The sequence below is a fragment of the Amblyomma mixtum genome, chromosome 4, assembly GCF_055824585.1.
Source record: "Amblyomma mixtum isolate Tamu chromosome 4, ASM5582458v1, whole genome shotgun sequence".
NCBI classification, from domain to species: domain Eukaryota; kingdom Metazoa; phylum Arthropoda; class Arachnida; order Ixodida; family Ixodidae; genus Amblyomma; species Amblyomma mixtum.
This window is the reverse complement of record NC_143015.1, coordinates 28691749-28710444: the sequence shown is the minus strand read 5'-3', so window position 1 is coordinate 28710444 and position 18696 is coordinate 28691749. Positions and strand designations below refer to the sequence as shown.

Below are 18696 nucleotides of genomic sequence, written 5' to 3'. Positions count from 1 at the left end.
CGAAGTTAATTAATAAGCGCAAGGTAGCCGACATAAGAAAGTTTAACATGGAGAAAATTGAGCATGCTCTAAGGAACGGCGGTAGCCTAAAATCAGTGAGGAGAAAACTGGGCATAGGTAAAAACCAGATGTATGCGCTAAAAGACAAACAGGGCAATGTCATCAGCAATATGGATAAGATAGTTGAATTAGCCGAAGAGTTCTACACAAATCTATACAGTAGCGAATGTAATCATCAAGTTACTGAGGGAGGCAGTCAAGCACAGCAATGGGACATCCTGCCAGTAACGAAGGAGGAAGTAAAGAAAGCCTTAGGAGCAATGCAAAGAGGGAAAGCAGCTGGTGAGGATCGGGTAACAGCAGATTTGTTGAAGGACGGAGGAGAGATTGTGCTACAAAAACTAGCCACCCTCTATACGCAATGCCTTGTGACCTCGAGAGTACCAGAAGCTTGGAAGAACGCTAACATTATCTTAATTCATAAGAAAGGAGATGTGAAGGACTTGAAGAATTACAGACCAATCAGCTTATTGTCCGTTGCCTACAAGGTATTTACTAAGGTAATCGCTAATAGAGTCAGGACAACCTTGGACTTTAGTCAACCAAATGATCAGGCAGGCTTTCGTAAAGGATACTCGACAATAGACCACATTCACACTATCAATCAGGTGATAGAGAAATGCGCAGAATATAACCAACCCTTATATATAGCCTTCATTGATTACGAGAAAGCATTTGACTCGGTGGAAACCTCAGCTGTCATGCAGGCATTGCGGAATCAGGGTGCAGAAGAGTGTTATGGGAAAATATTGGAAGATATTTATAACGACTGCACAGCTACTATAGTTCTCCATAAAGTCAGCAATAAAATTCCAATACGGAAAGGGGTCAGGCAGGGAGACACGATCTCGCCAATGCTCTTCACTGCCTGCTTACAGGAGGTATTCCGGGGACTGGAATGGGAACAGTTGGGGATAAGAGTTAATGGAGAATACCTGAGTAATTTGCGATTCGCTGATGACATTGCCTTGCTAAGCCACTCAGGACAAGAACTGCAAAGCATGATCAATCCGTTAGACAGGCAGAGCAGAACGGTGGGGCTAAGAATTAACATGCAGAAAACCAAAGTAATGTTCAACAGCCTAGCAAGGGAACAGCACTTCGCAATTGGTAGTGAGGTGCTGGAAGTAGTAAGAGAATATGTCTACTTAGGGCAGGTAGTGACCGCAGATCCGGATCATGAGAGGGAAATAACTTGAAGAATACGAATGGGGTGGAACGCATATGGTAGGTTCTCTCAGATCATGAATGGTAGCTTACCAATATCCCTGAAGAGAAAAGTATACAACAGCTGTATCCGGTAGTGGTACTCACCTATGGGGCAGAAACGTGGAGGCTAACAAAGAGGATTCAGCTTAAGTTAAGAACAACGCAGCGAGCTATGGAAAGGAAAATGATAGGTGTAACGTTAAGAGATCGGAAGAGGGCGGAGTGGGTGAGGGAACAAACGCGGGTTAATGACATCTTACTTGAAATCAAGAGGAAGAAATGGGCTTGGGCAGGGCATGTAATGCGAAGGCAAGATAACCGCTGGTCCTTAAGGGTAACGGAGTGGATTCCAAGAGAAAGCAAACGTAGCAGGGGACGGCAGAAAGTTAGGTGGGCGGATGAGATTAAGAAGTTTGCAGGGATACAGTGGCGGCAACTGACAAAGGACAGGGTTAATTGGAGAGACATGGGAGAGGCCTTTGCCCTGCAGTGGGTGTAGTCAGGCTGATGATGATGATGATGATGATGAGTTTAATTGAACACAGACAAGCATTAAATGCAGACACACTAAGTCGGAAGCATGGAGGGAATGGCAACAGAAGGCGAGCTTTGTTATTTGCGATGACAACCTTTTCTCCGTTCTCCAGCCGGCGGTTCACGTCTCTCGCATAGAAGTGCAAGCGTGTCACTATGACAAAATGCAGAACTTGGCATGTAAAAGTGGCCATATGCTCTGCACATCCAAGCCGAGCAAGGTTTTGCAATTCCAGCTCGTCTAGCACCTCCCAAAAAATGTCCCCAAAAACGGGACCTTCTTTCAAAGAAATCGAGATTGCTTTGTTTACAATGTTGGTAAACTCTAGCATCTTTTTGGTGGGATGCTTTAAGCACCCTTGCTTGAAGCTTTTTCATACTGTAAGATACGCGTCACTGCCAACAAATGGCAGAGGAAAGCTGATATCTTCCATGCTGATATCTGCTGGCTGCTCCAAATCAGGCGGCGGCGACGACGATGGCGCAGACGCGAAGGACCACGCTGGTCGGGCAAACAGCGTGGCAAGCGCCACCGCGCGGCAGTAAACGGAAAGGCGACAATCCGTGCGCCGCAGCTTTCAAACTGAAAGGGATCTAAAAACGTTGGTCAAACCTGCGTAGGGTTAAAGATCTTGAAGGCGCCTCCTGGTTTTCGTTTTGTTCGGCTGTGATATGAATGTACCTCCATCAGCCATCCGCACTCGCCTTTAGTGTGTGACGCATGCTGGCGTTGCATTCCGCAGCCTGAAACAGCCAGCCAAAATTAATACTAAAAACGCTTTCATATACTGACGGGGCGGTTGGATACAAACAACTGAATGATCTTGTTCAAGCTCCGCTGAAGTGACGGTACCGAGTTCGAAGCCCTGACCAGGATTAATTTTTGTTTATCTGTGAAGTTTCTGTGGAAGCTGTATAGTTTTCTTTCTCTATGGTTGGCTAGGGTACAGCTGGTGCAGAAATAAAATCAGTGCAGGCGGAAATTGGGTGATGAAGTGCACAGCAAGGCCAAGACTGACGTTGAATTGCCGACTGTATCGCTCAATTAAAAAAGCCGCTCATTTCCTCTTACCAAACCGTTATAATGTTACCACATGGCTGGACACGTAAAATCCGAATACGGTTTTTACGTGAAAAGAAAGAAGTTAAACAAGCCCCCCCCCCCCCTCCGATTGAAAATTTAGGTACGCACGCGCACAAGCTAGTTCTACAAGACGAGTATAGAGCGAAAAATGGCCTCGCATAAAATACGACGTTGCTAACAGTGGATAAAGACATAGAACAAAATCATACTGAACTCCTTCTTGCAAAATATTTGCTAGGGCATAAAAAGAACACCTCAAAAACATGAAGCGCTAAACACAAGACCCAGAAACACAAGCGGAAAGCAAAACAAAAACCTGTGAACGAAGCAAGGCTGTTCACGTCAATCAAAACGATACAAATTGAATCGAAAAACCGGAGCCGTTTAAGGGCATTGGCATTAGGTGCTGTCGGTGTACTTAGGTGCGTTATATCACAGTTTTACACGCAAGAGTTCGTTATATCCGAAGGGGTGCAATGAGCTTCATTATATCCGAGGTCACCACGCAAAAGTTCGTTATTTCTGAGGTATCATACTTCCGAGGTAACACATGAAAGTTCATTATATTCAACGTTAACACAAGGCACTTCGTTATATGCATAAAGTCGCATTATTAGCTTTGTTGTATCCGAGGCAACACCCACACGTTCGTTATATGCGAGGTTAAGGAACGCCACGCGCCACGCCACGTGTGGCAGTGGTCACTATCACCCTTTGCACGGGCCCTTCTTATGCTAATGCATTAGTAAAAACTGAGGCGAACTGACTCGGACTTTCCTATGATGTCTTCACCAGGTTTTAATGAGACCATCCTTCATTTGTAGTAGTAGTAGTAGTAAAAACATTTATTTTTGCAAAAGGAAGAGTTAGGGAGTAGGGGGTTGGCGATAGACAGATGGGGAGCTTCAGTGGTCGGTCTTTCCTATTCCAGGATCCCGTTGGCCTCCGCCGCTGCCTTGGCCCTCGTCACCAGCATAAGCTGTGTGCCCGGGTCGGAATCAGTCAGAAGGGCATCCCACTCCTCTAGACTAGGGCTATTTATCTTTGGTAATAAAGGGCTTTTTTCACAGCCCCAGGTGGCGTGGTACGTTGTGGCGTAGCCCCCCCACCACACGCACTCTTTCGCGTATCTGTTCGGCCACATTTTATGCTACATGGCTTTGCTTGGGTAGGTGTCTGTTTGTAGACGTCTGAGCGTGGTGGCCTACTCTCTGTTGAGGATATCCGCCGGAGCCGAGTACTTCTTGCGCGCACCCAACAACGCCTTCATTACCTTCCCTTAAGATTCTGGCGTGCTGAAGGGTTCGACTGGCAGACCCGCCCTTCGGTTAGTGAACCCTCGGAAAACGGTGTCTGCCATAAGATTTCCCTCAACACCAGTGTCAGGGACCCAAATGATGGTGTGTTGAATGCTTGTGTTGTTTGATCCATGTCTGTGTTGTTTTTGTTCGAAGAGGATACTCGCGGCTTTTTGGCCGATCCTTCCATCTCTGTATGCCCTTGCTGCAGCCTGAGAATCCGTGGCTATCCAGTGACTCAGTCCCTGCCGATTGGCTTCAGTCAGGGCTAGAGCTATGGCGATCTCTTCCGCTGCTTGTGTTGTCCTTGTGCGCACTGATGCACCAGTAACTATATTCCCATTGGCTTTCACTACTGCTACCGCCCTAGCGTTTTCCTTCGTTCTGTACTTGGACGCGTCAACATACAGAACCATCTGTTTTTTCTTTAGGAACCTGTCCAACTCCAAGGATCTCGCCGCCCGTCTTCCTTCGTGGTTCTTTGGGTCCATGTTTCTGGGCACTGGTTTAACCAAGAAAGTGCTCCTAATTTGGCTGTCAATGTCTGTCTTGTCTTCGCCCTCGCCTTCTGCCGGTTATCCTAGGTTTAGCAGTAGTTCGCGGCCAGCGGCTGTTCTTTTAAGTCTTTCCAGTTGAAATCTGAGCATGGTTTCGCTGTGCTCCTCATAGGTACCGTACACCCCCATGTTCATCAGATTTTCTGTCGAGGCGCACGTCATGACGCCCAAGGCTTGCTTATACGCCTTTCTGATGCATGTTTCCATTTTGTTCTTTTCTCCTTTGTTAGGTTGTAGGTACGGAAACGCGTACGTCATCCTCGGTATGATAAGCGCAGAAGTGATCCGTAACGCATCTCGCTCCTTCACCCCTTTTCTCTTGTTCGTAATCGGGCTTAACATCCTGCATATCTGTTTCGTGGAGTGTTCCAAGAGCTGGATGGTATGGTCCCGTTTGCCTTTCTCCTGCAGCCACATTCCCAAGATGCGAAGCTTATTTGACTTCTTACGGGTTGTCCATCTATCTCTAATTCAATCGTTCCCTTGTCCTCTTTGTTTCTGTGAAGTCTAATAAATTCTGATTTTTCTGGGGAGCACTGAATCCCGCTAAACAAAGCAAATTGACCGATCTCATCCACCGCTCTTTGCAGTATTTCTTGCTTGTTTCCCGTCGATCCTTTTGTCGTCCACACTGTTATGTCGTCCGCATAAATTGAATGTTCTACATCTTTGATGTTTTTCAATCTCCTAGTTAATCCAATCATTGAATGCTAAAGAGCAAAGGTGAGATGATGGATCCTTGTGGTGTCCATCTGTTTGGCGTCGCCTTCTTTTCTGACGTAATGTTGTTGATGCCGATCGTTGCTGTTCTGTTAGACAGGAAGGCCTTTACGTATGCGAAGATCCTCTCCCCACAGTTTGTTGTCGAGAGTTCTGCGAGAATGGCGTTGTGGCTGATGTTGTCGAAGGCCCCCTTAAGGTCTACAGCCAAGATTACGCCTTCTCGAGTTCCCGATATTTGTTTTAGTACCGTGTCTCTTAACTGGAATATCACGTCTTGCGTGGAGAGCCCCGTTCTGAACCCGACCATGGTATCCGGAAACAGACCGTTGTCCTCCATGTAGTTGCTCAGTCTAGTCTTGACCACTTTCTCGTATAGTTTACCGAGGCAGGAAGTTAGTGATATGGGCCTAAGGTTCTCTAAACTGGGTGTTTTCCCTGGTTTAGGTATGACGATAATCTCAGCGTGTTTCCACTCCGCCGGGACCGTGCCCCTTTCCCAGTGTTCGTTGATTAGTCCAGTCAGGCTTTCGATTTGGTCATCACTGAGGTTTCTGATCATTGCATTTGTTACTTGATCTTTACCCAGTGTTGTGTTCCTCGTGAATGACCTGGCAGCCGCGTATACCTCGTACTCTTTTATCGGTTCATCCAGCTTCGAGTTCCTTGTCCCTGAATATACCATGGTGCAGGGTGGCACCTGCGTGCTTCCGACGTACCTGGACCAAAGAAAATCTGTAATCTGGGCGTCCGTTCCCTGGAAATTGTGCGTGATACGTTCTATCGTTTTGCTGTTTTCTCTCTTCGATTTTGTCAGGTCTATGAGGTGCCTGAGCAGCGCCGATGTTTTAGCGCTACCCAAGTTGCCGTTTAGTTCATTGCAAATTTGGTGCCAATTATCTCTAAGTAAGTTTGCGGTGTGGTCTTCTATCTCTTTATTGATTTCAGCTATTCTGAGTCTCAATTTCCTGTTATGTTTTTGTTTCTTCCATCTTTTCGTCAGCCCCCTACGAGCCTCCCAAAGATGTAGCAAACGTTTATCCGCACGTGGAAATTCATCGGTAACCTCTAGCTCCGTAGTATTGTCTCTGTGGACCTCCCGTAGTCGTTTGCTCCACTTTTTGATGCCCGTTATCGCAGTTCTTCCGGCTTCATTCTCCAACTGTTCTCGGAATTTTTTCCAATCTGTGATTTTTGTCTTTCTCTGGATTGTGCTGAACCTTGTAAGTTTTATTTTGCATTTGAATTACGTAGTGGTCACTTCCGGACTGCTCCCCGGTGTTAGACCATTCGTAGTCTAGGATATTTCCTATGATGGTCAAATCAGGGCTAGTGTCTCTTGAAGCGCTTTTTCCGACCCTAGTATTGTATCTGCTATCGGTAACGATTTCCAGCCCATGCGTGTCTACTCCATCTAGGATAGTTTTTCCTTTCTTTGTATTCATCTTGTAGCCCCACTCTTTGTGCGCAGCATTGAAATCTCCTACAATCACAAGGTGGTTTTGTTTTACCAGGCCGATCACCGCTCTAATGATTTCTCTGAAGTCATGTCTCTTCTCGCGCGGTGGTGAATATATGTTAAGTACGAATAGGCTCATTTCCCCGCGCTTCTTAGGTATTACCTCTATTAAAAGGTGTTGTTCTATATCTTCTTCTGGTGTCGTGTGCTTGTGCGTGGTGACCCCCTTCTGACAAAATGGCCACTTATTTAAATCTTTCATCTACTATGGTGTCATAGCCGACTATCTTCGGCGAAGTGTTAGTTTCTTGCAGCGGTATTGCAGTGGGTGGGTGTTTATGCTGCATTACATGTATGTTGAAATCGTTTTTTTTTTCTAAATCCTCTACAGTTCAATTGCCATATTGTAATTTTTTCTGCTGCGTTAGTCATGATGTGACACTACTGCTGCGCCGCGAAGTTCTTCGCGCTTTCGTTTAGGTAGACCTGTTCCTGTCCTCTCTTGTTTTCTCTCCTGAACAGTTCTGCCAATCCCTGATCTGTCGCGTCCAGACTGGTCATGATATGTTCCAGCGTCGTCATGACTGTTTTCTGTTGCTCCTGTATTTGGTGTAGTGGTATAGTAGCAGCTATTTCTTACCTTACTTGCGGCTATGTGGTTTTTTCTTCTATGATGATTTTGTGGAAGTATTTAGTGCGCGCGCCTATCGAATTTTTTTCCAGCGGCGTTGGATTTTTTTTTTTTTTAGTTTAATGCAGGGTTCAATTTTCGATATGCGTGCTGATGTTCCTAGTTTGTAAAAAGTGCCCTTCTTGGCCAAAGTAGAGTTGGTAGGTCAGTACAAGATGTTTCGCTTCTGGACATGTCTTTGCCATTGTCTTTTTCGCTCACCTTTTATTTTATAATGCCTACGATATATCAAGTATGAAACCGGATGAAATATCTCAGGACATACTGCGTCCAGGTGTTTCTATTGCAGCATCCTGCAATCATTCGAGACTGAAATGGCAATAGCGCTACAGCAAGACGTACACAAGGAAGGCTTTAGCGCTATTGCCATTTCAGTCTCAAATAATGCACCATCTAGCCCCAATTTGACGTTCTTCTTCGAAGAGGACAGGTCAGGAGAAGAGATGGCAAAAGGGAGAGCGCATCGGTCCAGGAAGAAGTTCCTCGCAAGCTTGCCTCACTCTACAACTTAACGGCGAGTGGAAGGTGTCTCGGCAGGCGAGCTGCAGTCCACAAAAGTTATAAGAGATTGCAGAAAGGCAGCGTCGAATTTAATGCGCAGTAGGCGCAGTTGCTTAATGGACCAACTTCGGAATTTTGTTGCCCTGTTGTGTTAGCTATCTTCGCCAGGGCGCAGTAAAACAAGCAAAGCAGAGCGCCAGTTCATGTGAGCTTCTCGCCCGTCGAAGAAATCATATTACCGCCATCTGGAAACTGAGCCGCTCTTTCACAACCGCTAAGAAAATGGCTCAAGAAAGGCAGATATTGTCTGTTCACTTGTTTCTTTGGACACGGCGCTAATATCCACATGATTTTTCTATACAGGAGCCACTTGTGGGATACTCGATGAAGTGGGTCCTAGCGCGTTTGTCTGTGTAGCTATGAGCCACTGTGTCACTTTATTGACGGGAATGGACCAATGGAAATGGTATAGCAAAGGTGATGTGTGATGGCGGGTGCGCACTAACATTATGATTGAAGCTTGTGTAGAGGCACAGCCTTTGGAGAAAGACAGGGAGAATACCGAAGGCTTCCATTGGAGCACGATTTTCTCATGGCGCTTATTTGTTTACGCCATTTAAAGAATCTCCAGCTGAGCACATGAATCGTGCGCATTGTGATAGGCCTTGTGCGTCCGACAAGAGTCGATAAAAGACGCATGGCCGCACGATATCTAAACGTAGAACAGGTGCTTGTTCTGCGTGACCGGTGCAGTAGGCAGGTATAGCGGGCTATCTGGGCCTGCTCTGGATATCGTGTCCATCAGTTATCAAAGCCTGTTCGGCGAACTTGTTTTAGAGTACCGTCTCGGCGTTTGCATGTAAATTCTAAGCGTAAGAGTGGGTTACTCGCTGGCTCTTTGTTTGTATATCTTCACTGTATCTTTTTTCTAAAAAAAGTCTAGTATTTTTTTTTTACAAGATTACCCAAAACATGCTATGCCCGCTCGGCAAGTAAACTCAAATGCCAGACCACTTTCACAGGGCTCTTAAAAGCGCCAAATCTAAACGCACTTGCGAATCTGATAATGTTCCTTAAGTTATTCCCATACAAATGATCGAGTACTCGTCTGCCTGGTGTCAAGGAATTTGAATTCATGGTTACCCATGAAGTGCGCGTGAGAAAAGCTAATGCTGCTTACCCTCTTTTTCCAGCTGTCAGTTCGGTAGCCAAGGTGATCCTTGCCATGGAGACTGGAATCATCGCTGGCAATCTGCACTTCATAAAACCCAATCCCAACATTCCGTCTCTCCACGATGGCAGCATTGAAGTTGTGGACAAGGGGACTCCTTTCTCTGGCGGCCCAGTTGGCATAAATTCATTCGGCCTGGGAGGTACCAGTGCCCACGTCATTCTTGAGTCGAGAGGAGGAGCGCACGCGGACGATATTGTGCGTGATAAGGCAGACATTCCCAGGTTAATTTTGGTTGCTGGACGGACCCAAGAGTCCCTTGCGGTGAGTTTACTACTCCTGTAAGTAGGTCGGCAGAGTTGTTCTCAAGTAGAGCAGAATGTTGGGCCAGCTGGTGCAGCGACATATTCAAGAAAACTTTGCGCAGAACAACACAATACGAAAGGGAGAAACACGTACACACACACTAGTGTGTGTGTACGTGTTTCTCCCTTTCGTCTTGTGTTATTCTGCGCAAAGTTTTCTTGAATTTGTTCTCAAGGACACATTGCGTAGGGATTCGTTCAAAGTTTTTCTTTATTTTGTTTATAAGCACAGAAATTGCTTTGACGATTGAAATTTTTCAATAACGGTCGCCAAAACAGCTTCGCCTGTGTTCTTTTGATGTCGAAACATCAGCAAAATTATTCACAAGACTCACATTAACTGAGAAGGAATGTTGTTGCAACGTACATAAAGATAGCTCTGTAAGCACATGGATCATGTTTAACATACATGGCTTGGCATGTCTGAGCGCGGATGCTCTATGACGAGCTGCCACGAAAATATTTTTCACCTTAAGCAAAAAGAAATATTTCTGGAACACCGGCAGCAGTAAATAATTGGTCTAATTAGTCGGACATCACAGGGGTGCGGAAGACCACCTGAAGACAACCGTCATTGGCTCGTGCTAAACTCGGCAACAACTTGTTTTGGTAGTCACTGACGGGGGAGGGCCGCACCAGTCCTTATCCTTCTAAGGATTAGTTCCTCCAATCTCGGTAACTTATGAGGAAGTGGTAAGTGCACGGGGGAATTAGGCAACGTGTACCTCTATTCATATAGAACTATGCACCGACTAGCTCCGCAAAAGTGTTACTTGAGTACCTCTATTCATGGGAAGTGTAGAAGATGGGAAGTGTAGAGCGGAGATTAAAACAGAGGCATCTACAACCGAGGGCTATGGTGTACTGCGTAGAAAAAGAGGGTGCGTTTCGGCCGTCTAGCTTTGACTCTATTGGCAATGTCGCTGAGTGTACCTTTCTAGACCAACTCGCGCACGCAGGTCGCTCTTCGCGAGCAGTGCAAGTGCAAGAAGAAGCTGTGAAAGGCGCTTTGATACTGAATTTGCACGACAAAAGCAATAACAATAAAAATACACACGAAGCGCATAACAACAGTTCTTCATATGCAAACACGTACAAGCGCTAAAAAACACGGACAGAGAAGAGACTTGGACAACACGAGCGCTCGTGTTGTCCAAAGTCTCTTCTCTGTCCGTGTTTTTTAGCGCTTGTACGTGTTTGCTATGAACCAACTAGCCCAAAGGTCTGTGCTCCTGAGCTTCATATGCACTAGCAAAATGACAAACATTTTCCATTCATCGGGAGAAATGAGCTAAGCACTGCAATAACGCCTTACCGGTTATGGCAATTCTGCTGAATTCTTTCTTTGAGTTAGCGTCGGGGGTCGCGTGTGAAGGCCCATCCGGACGGCGGGTGCAATCGCGGAGTCCCGTTGCGGACAGAGCGCCACGCGACCGGACGTCAATGGCGCCGCGTAGCGTCGTCCATGTGAACTCCTTCTCTTGTGTCCCGCCGCGGTAGCTCAGTGGTTACGGTGCTCGGCTGCTGACTCGAAAGACGCGGGTTCGATCCTGGCCGCGGCGGGTGAATTTCGATGGAGGCGAAATTCTAGAGGCCCGTGTACCGTGCGATTAGAGTGCACGTTAAAGAACCCCAGGTGGTCGAAATTTCCGGAGCACTTCAATACGGCGGCCCTCATAGCCTCAGTTGCTTTGGGATGTTAAACCCTAATAAACCAAACCAAACCTTCCCTTGTGGGCGCGTCCTGCTCTCCTGGCTTCTCTGCCCGGTGCTGCTTGTGACTTCAGCGGGCGAGGCGCAGCCAATGACGACGGGTAGCGTGGTGCCCCGCACCTCCCGATTTGATTTCATAATAGCGTTATAGCTTATCGCTACTGTTCTGATGTTACCGTTTACCGGGCCCGGCTAGCGACACGTGCGCATGCGCGGTCATTACCGGTGCCATTAGCACTTTAGGGGATCTTATGAGAAAATAAAGTGGAGCCAGCGTACTCTGGCGTTGTCAGTAAAGAAGATCAGCGGTGTTTCGATGACGCTATCTGCTGTTAAGTGCACACAGTGCGTTGTTTTGCCCTGAATTTTTCGTAAAAAGGGTTTTGTGGTGTAGACACGTTTCAAGGCGAGCCCGTTTGTTTAAAGCCCAATTCTACTGTTTGCTCAAGAATTTTGCTTAACGCACTCGGCCAGTGACGATAAGCCTCATCATAGTCATGAACAGGGCACGTTCCTTAACGAGAACTCGAAATCACTGCCGAGGTTTGTGCCGCGTTTTACGCGACAGTGCTTAGGATGAGTCTGTGTGCGCGGTGAAAAGCGCTGCATTATAGTTTATTTAATGCAGATGTGCATGATTATCTACGAAGGTTCCCTCATGTGCCGCTTGCTATTGTCAAGAACTCTGGTGCGGGCAGGGCACATTTATTTTCCTTTCTTTTTGACGCCCTTCGTAACATATGGACGCTGTACCCTGTCCTTGCGGAACCACAAAGTAGTTTTTCTGCGTTTGTGCTGCAGCGTATATGATGTAGAAATTAAGACAATGTCGTCGATTCCAGCGCACTCTCGACCGGCTGGAAGAGGAGGGGCCGTACCCGGACTCTGCGTACTCACTACTCAACCGAGTCGGGCAACCAAGCGTGAAGCAGTTCCCGTACCGGGGCTTCGCTGTGATTCCGGTGGACGGCTCCGACAGGGAAGCTGTCAAAGTCGCGGAGCACGCCCCATTCGAGAAGCGCCCCCTGTGGTTGGTCTTCACCGGTATGGGGTGCCAGTGGAAAGGAATGGCCCGCCAGATGATGCAGTTCGAAGTGTTCTCGACCTCCATCCACAAGTCGCACGATGTGCTGGAGGAGTTCGGCATTGATCTCATCGACCTGGTGACCAACGAGAAGGCAGGGGACCAGGGCGTGGCATCAGTGCAGGCATCCATCGCGGCCATTCAGGTGCGTCTTGCCTGGTCGCCTAATCTTTACTGTGAGAATACGATTGTGGTCACCCTATTGGCGTGTCTAATCCTAATTGTGCGGCTTACTTCGCTGATCTTTATACACTGCGAAGGAACCAACCAAGTAGTGGAAGATACGGATTGCTCAGTAAAGACTGCTCGAAGAAGAGAGCGCCGAGACACGCGGTAGCTCGCTTCATCACACTGTGGGAAACTTCTTGCTAGCAAGGTTGACATGCGTGACACGGGCCAGGGGAAATGTGTTTCCGTTATGTGCCAAAGCACTCCCGCAGTCTGTCCCCTTGGTATTCTTCTAAGTTACAAAACTGTGCAAATGAGCTCTTGCGCCGCGAGTGATTCTACACTGACGGCTGAAGCATAGCGCTAAAAGGAACGAGTGCCTCTCCACTCCATGCATGGCGCCCTTGCAGAGTGCCCGCCCGTAGGTAGCTGCAAAGCTTGGTTCACCTCCGTTATGAAAAAGCAGACTAACCTTGCTTTTTATGCGAAGCATACTAGCCGCACAACCGAGCTCTTCCTTGCTGCGCCGCGCGCGGCCGCGTAGCTACCACTTGACCTACATCGGTGCACCACGTGATATGACGTCACAACAGCTGTGAAAGCTGGGGCTCAACTCGTGCGCTCGCTTGCGGACGCGCAGCCTCCACCGGCGGCCTAACTCCCGCTCCTTCCGCTAGGGGCGCTGACGCACAACAGCTGTGAAAGCTGGGGCTCAACTCGTGCGCTCGCTTGCGGACGCGCAGCCTCCGCCGGCGATATGCTTCGCATCCTAGGCTTAACCATAAGCTAAGCCAGGCCCTTTTTTTTTATTTAGCGGCACTGTCTTAGAGGTACAAGAAAATTAATATTTCTTCTGTAGCAGTGAAGCGCCGATGGCAGACCCAGGCGATGTTATCACCGGGGTGGAGCGATGTGAGTAAACGGAAGCGTGTACAGCCGACGTGGGCTTTATTTAACCCTTGCAAGCGCCATTTTTTGTTTTAATTGAAATGAATTACTTTTTGCCTATGTAGTATATTTAGGCCTCAAGAAAGGGAATTTGTAAGTTTTTGAGCTTGAAAGGCCAGCGGGTAAGTTTTTCAACTATGTGCAAAATTCCGTACAAAGTATCTGATTTGTTTGAAATAGTAACATCGAAATGTTGTCATATGTCAGGTAAGGACACTAGGGATCGTGGAATCACTTTGTGCTTCAAAGATGCACATTACGTTCGAAATTGAGCAAAAACAATCAATGTTTTCACTCGGGGCAAAAACTGTCTGCACAAAAATGGCGGATAACGTGATACCTGGCTAACTGTTACGTGAAATATTATTTACTGCGTTCGCTAGATGACACAAAAAAAAACTTATTTGCGACAAGAAGGCTACTCAGTTCAGCTCAAGCAATGAAATAACTGCTAGGTACAATAGTCTCTTAGAAAAATCTGTGAGTTTGCTGTCTACACACTTGTGTACAAAGCACCTGAAAGGGTTAATAATCAGCGGAGCACTTCCCAGCGACGAGCGAAGGTTTTCGGGAAGGGAGACACGAACGACATAGCTAGCGACATGGGCGAAACACCCTGATCGAGCTTTCTGCCCTTATTTGGGACTGGGCGCGACATTTCGCGTACGTGGAGTTAATCATTGAAGCATGTGCATCAATAAATATTCTCTAACCCATTCAGAACATCAAATAGGGAGTACCATCGATTCCCTAATGAACTCATAAAGCTGATGATTTATTCCAGAGACTGACCTCTCATAAAATTATGTATTGTAACACCGAAGCCGTGTTGTGTAATCGCTGCGTTTTGGCTAACTTGCAGCATAGCAGCCTTTTGTATGAATCATGGTGTATGTGGTGAAGAACAGATGAAGCCCTTCTGTTTGGAAGTGTATTAATAAGTATGTTATTGTTTAATCATTTATACGAATGACCACATTCTTTTTTCACTTGAATTTATAAATTTCTTAGCGTTGGGCTGTCCTGGGTGAATACAGTCTAGCTAACCTTTGTTCCTCTAGATTCCTATTGTCTTACAGCGGGAGCAGTTAGTGTCACATCACATTGTTTTGCATTGTACCAGTACTGTTAGGGCATCCGCAGAGAGGAGGAAGTCGCGAGATGTGTGCATGAGGACAGGGCCAGGCGCGTGCGATGGCCAGCCTTTTGACCTTTCTCTCTCAAATGCTGAGCGCAGCGTAGGCTGCTTAGCCGCGACGCACATAATTCGTCGCGCATTAGTGATTGCTGCAGCCATCAAACACCGAACGCTATGTGGTACAACCGCGGCGTTGATATTTATTTATTTATTTATTTATTTATTTATTTATTTATTTATTTATTTATTTATTTATTTACAAATACTGCTAATCCCAATTGGGATTGTGGCAGGGGGGCTTAGTAAGGTTTACAGAAAGCGGTCAAGCATAATGGGAACATTCAACTGGTCGGCATGTTAAGAAAAACAACAAACGGTAAAACCAAAATACAACAGAGCTGTGACGGAAACAATCAAATAACACATAAAATGAGGCTAATGTCGGTAGTATTATGCAAAGAATAACCAAATGTGGAAACAATGCTAGTTGTTATAATATGCTGAGAATAAGTAAACAGTAAATATTATAAGCGTACACTGCAAAGGCATTAACATAGTATAGGTATTTAGTTTATGCAACGCTGCATAGTTTGACAAGAAAAAGCTTACATATAAGAAAAAAACTAATAACCATCGGTATAGTAAAAACAGAACGCAAGCAACCAGGAATGACTAGCTAACACGACATACTCTCAACTGCAATATTAAATTTTGTCAATGATGAACTGTTAGTAATTAATGGATCAAGGCTGTTCCGTTCTCGAATTGCTCGTCGGAAAAAAGAATTTTTAAAGCAGTCAGTATAGAAATGATACTCACTTAACTTATGTGAATGTTTATGACGCGTTGATCTTGCTTCGGAAAGGGAAATATATTTAGTAGTGTCGAGTTTTAGATGTCGATTTATTAGTTGGAACATGAGTTTTAGCCGTGCGACTTTTGCACGGGTCTGCAATGACTTTATTCCTTCAGTTTTCATTAAATCAGTAGGCGAACTGGTTATTTTGTATTTGTTAAATATAAATCTGACTGCTCTAACTGACGTGGGGGCCGCAAAAGACAAGCGCAGTGTCGTGTTTGAGATGCTGGACGTTATAAGCGCGTAAATCAAGGAAATAAAGGATGCACTCGGGACTCTGGTCCCAAACAAGTGTTGAGATATCATCCGCCAGTCCGTGCTCAAACAGTGACCAGGCACAGAGCACTGATTGCAGCCCTCCCATGACAAGAATAGGTGCCATCAACAAACCGTTTTGCGTAGCGTAGTCAGGGATTGAACAAATACAAACAGATAATTTTGGCCCGCGTTTTTATTCTTTGAGATTTGCGTAAGATATTAGTATTGGCTCTAAAGCTTTATTCTGAGATATACATACATGTTCAGGTAGGCGACAGGCTAAAAGCTAGGGAAAATAGCTGGAAAACTCTTATGGCTTTTTAAACTGTCTCCACGGCGGTTTCGCTTACCTCCGATAATCAACTGCAGTTACGGTTTCTACAGCCGAACAGCGGATATTACTTGGAAGTCCATTGCAGGTTCTTTCAGCCGCGAACGAATTTCTGATTCCATGAGCGTGTGGCTGTAATCCACCCTAACTTTTAAGTCAGCTTGTCCGAAGAGCAGGATTGAGAAAGAACGGAAAAGCAGCTGTTTTAGCCCACTTATTATCTTTCCTACGTGGACAGTTGAGTAGCTAGCCTGCCTGGACGCCAGACCAGCAGATCTTTTGTGACCTCCCCCCTCTGCCCTTTCGTTAAGGTGCAACCAAGAAGTCCTTCGTCACAGGGGTGTTCCCAGGAAGCTGCGGAGTTTAAAACGAGTGCCTCTAATATTTCAGAAAAGAAGGAGGGGGAGGTGGGCTCCGTAGACCGCGAAGGTAACAGCTAAAAAGGATGTTTGTTTCTGTGCATCGGATTTTAAAAGTAAGGGGGCTGCATATGCTCATTTTCACATAGGCCTTCAGAATATAAGGCTTGGCAGCTACTACTAACGTGGCATCGTGCAAAATATAGCTGACAATTTGCAATGTTTCAATAAAGTTTAATCACCGTTTTCAGAAGTTTGAAACTGGAAACTTCTAGCCCGATTGTCACATCTTGTAATCCAACAGCAAATTTACAAATGTTCTCATAGGTCCTTCGGCGTGCAGTATTTTGGCTATGTTGGTAGCCTCGAATCGAAAGGAATATTTAATCGCGCAGCAGTGACGCTGATACCCCCCCCCCCCCGCCATTTGTATATATTATCTGCTGGCTTGTTTCGCGTTGCGAATACTATGGCAGTTATGAGTTTTCTTCGTTGTGACCCACACTGCCTTTCTTTATTTGTTGCTATTGAAAAATATTAATATCTGAGCTTCAGAACGAAGGCCTGTGGGGAGAGTCGGAGCATGATTGAAAAAACTGTGTCGCAATGATGACAACACAAGAAAGAACAAGGACTACCCATGCGCACAGTACCACCTGTTTACTGGAAGAAAGGGGCAGATTTATAACCCTCACTCACCATGTAACAGCGCTCTATCACGCTCAACCCAGTCAGTAACAGTAAGCAGCAAATCACAACATAAGCGCAAACCGCAGAACGCTTCTTCTACCCTGCACTTGAAGCACTTGCGTATAACACAGGTTAGAAAAATAAACCAAACAAATCTTAGCAATAGCTGTCTCAGTCAGTCGCAGCAAAAACACTGTCACGCATTGGAATCAAAACCAATCAGTATCTTAAACGTAAAAGCAAAATAAACAATTAAAATAACAAAAACAAATTAAAATAACAATAAAAGCACCGCAACAACACATCCAAGGTTTGCTTGTCGGACACCAGAAAAAGAAGACAGAATTCTTGGTATTACAGGTGTTCATAAAAGCGTTTACGGATAGCATATTTCATTCCTTCGAAGAGCTACAGAGCTATTGCTAATACATGTGCTCCCCTTCTTTTTAATCATAAACGCTTCAAGAATTTCACGTGCCGCCTGATCGCGACTTCTTCTTAGAATCCGAATACTGCTAAGCACTGGCTCAGACATTTACAGGCTTTACATTTGGGCCGCAAATCCGATCCCCCTCTGTTCTCTAGTGATTTTTCATGATCCCGTGCCCTGTCATTGATGCAACGTCCCGCCTGGTCTATCTCGATCTTTCCACACGTTAGTGGGATTTCACACGCCACGCCGACGACGCAGGAAACAAAAGCTGGCTATTCCCCTTATCGCACGTGGGTTTCTTCTTTTTTCTGATCTGTGAGCACAACCCGCTTAGCTTTCTCGGTGCGGAGAACACGACGGGTACTATTACTACTACTACTACTACCACTGCCCCTACGACTACTACTACGGGTACTACTTGTGGTCGCCTAGTTCCCAGCTTGCCATCAGGGTTCTTTCCTTTCATTTTTTGAAGGAGTGTATCAGCTGCACCACGAATTGTAGAGCACGGGAATCCACCCATTTGTAGCCTTTCCATCCTATTAATGATGCTAGCCTCGGCCATGTGAGCACAGAGCTTAAGCAACGCGGATTCCAGGCAAAGTGAAGCGATAGCCCTTTTGACCATCTTGGAGTGAGCAGATCCGTACGGAAGAAGTTTTTTCAGCACAGGGGAATACATCCAGCACACTCTAAGAGCTTCAAGTTAATATCTCAACGCTGTAGGCAGTTATTGTATGGTAGCTCACGAGTGAAAGCTAGCCCTTTCCCTTGTTGTCTGAAGGCGGGTAAGATACTTTCCACAGTGCTTTGGTACGTCGCTGTAGCATTAGCTTTTAGTATCACAACGAAGTCGTCGACATATCGAAAAATTTTCAGGACTAGGCCATTGCCAAGGGAAGACGCTAAAGCATGGTCAGCAGATCATAAAAGTATGCTGCACAGCACTGGGACAACACAGGAACCGATATAAATGCCTTTTTTCCGCATACTCATTTCTGCTTCAAAGGAAACAACTGTAGACCTGACGTAAAATTGAAGTAAGGAAAAAATTATCTACACTTAG

General features: G+C 46.0%; 1 protein-coding gene across 1 annotated transcript in view; it reads left to right on the top strand.

Annotated features, from left to right (window-relative positions):
• The window catches only part of LOC149346030 (fatty acid synthase-like), a 179046-nt gene that overhangs the window by 55341 nt on the left and 105009 nt on the right, over positions 1-18696 (top strand). The window contains exons 6-7 of the mRNA XM_089541238.1: positions 9307-9608; positions 12205-12591. Of these exons, the coding sequence (XP_089397364.1) occupies positions 9307-9608; positions 12205-12591 (689 nt within the window). The remainder of the gene's footprint in view (positions 1-9306; positions 9609-12204; positions 12592-18696) is intronic.